General features: G+C 26.7%; 1 protein-coding gene across 2 annotated transcripts in view; it reads left to right on the top strand.

The window, feature by feature from the left end:
- LOC106689010 (mind the gap) overlaps nt 1-1,065 on the top strand; it is a 213,608-nt gene that overhangs the window by 100,345 nt on the left and 112,198 nt on the right. For both annotated transcript variants that reach the window (XM_014433746.2, XM_014433747.2), the window contains one exon: nt 822-916. In XM_014433746.2, coding sequence (XP_014289232.1) covers nt 822-916 — 95 coding nt within the window. The remainder of the gene's footprint in view (nt 1-821; nt 917-1,065) is intronic.

Below are 1,065 nucleotides of genomic sequence, written 5' to 3'. Positions count from 1 at the left end.
TATATGTATATAATTCCAATTTCAATTTGATATTTAAGTGCTGATTATCTGAAATAATATAAAAATATTTACTATTTAAGAATATTTACATTATTACCAAGTAATATACTTTAGCAGAGGTGTTACTATACTAACAATGTTGCCATTTTAGAAAAATGTTACTACGGTTCTGAATGAGAAGACACAAAAATGCCATTCTGTGAAAACGATAAGAAAAACAGATCATAACACAAACAACAAAGATATAGCTGCATAACACTACATAGTTTATATTAATTAATAATACCTTACAAAATATTTTAAAAACTGAAATAAATTTAAAACGTCCCTTGACTTAACAGATGAATGGCACTTGCTCCAATAAAATATAAAAAATTATGATGGTAAAATTATCTAGAATAACTTGTTCCATCACAAATTCCTTGGGAGCAAAATGTTTATTAAAAAATATTAAAAGGTTCCACTTACAAGTATTCCAAACCAACTTTTTTAACTATTATTTTTAGGAAATTTATTATGAAACTTTTTCAGTAACTCCGGATAGAGTGATTTCTTATCAGTTTTTGCATTGAATTTATTTTTTGGTCATCTAGTAACTATGTTTAATTTTAAAGACGTGGAAAATTTAAAAAGATGTACTTCACCATGCAAGTTAAACTGTTATTTTCACATTACTATAAGAAAGTGTTAGCACGATCTAGGTATGTACACACTGTGGGCAGTAAAATGTTTAGCTATGTTATATCATGAATCCATATTAAAGTATAGTAGTTTTATTTTATTTTTTAAATAATACTAATTAGTATGATTATGTGGCTTAGGTTTCAGTGTTGGAGATGAGTTGGGCTTTGCCGAAGCCCTCTCGAACACCGATGATGCCGAGAATCAACGGAGGTCCACATCTGACGTACAAGAGGTAAGAAATTAGAGTCTGTTATAATTGTATTATTTATTAAAATATTATATAAATCTAAAAGTAGTCAATTAAAACTCATAAAATTAAAAAATATCTTGTCATTGGAGACTAAAAATAATTCTTAATTATTGAATCAAAAATCTTTCTTT

This window comes from Halyomorpha halys, unplaced genomic scaffold, assembly GCF_000696795.3.
Source record: "Halyomorpha halys isolate HHAL.00 unplaced genomic scaffold, Hhal_1.1 Scaffold1257.1, whole genome shotgun sequence".
NCBI lineage: Eukaryota > Metazoa > Arthropoda > Insecta > Hemiptera > Pentatomidae > Halyomorpha > Halyomorpha halys.
Note: the sequence above shows the minus strand (reverse complement) of the source record. Positions and strands in the feature narration are given on the sequence as shown.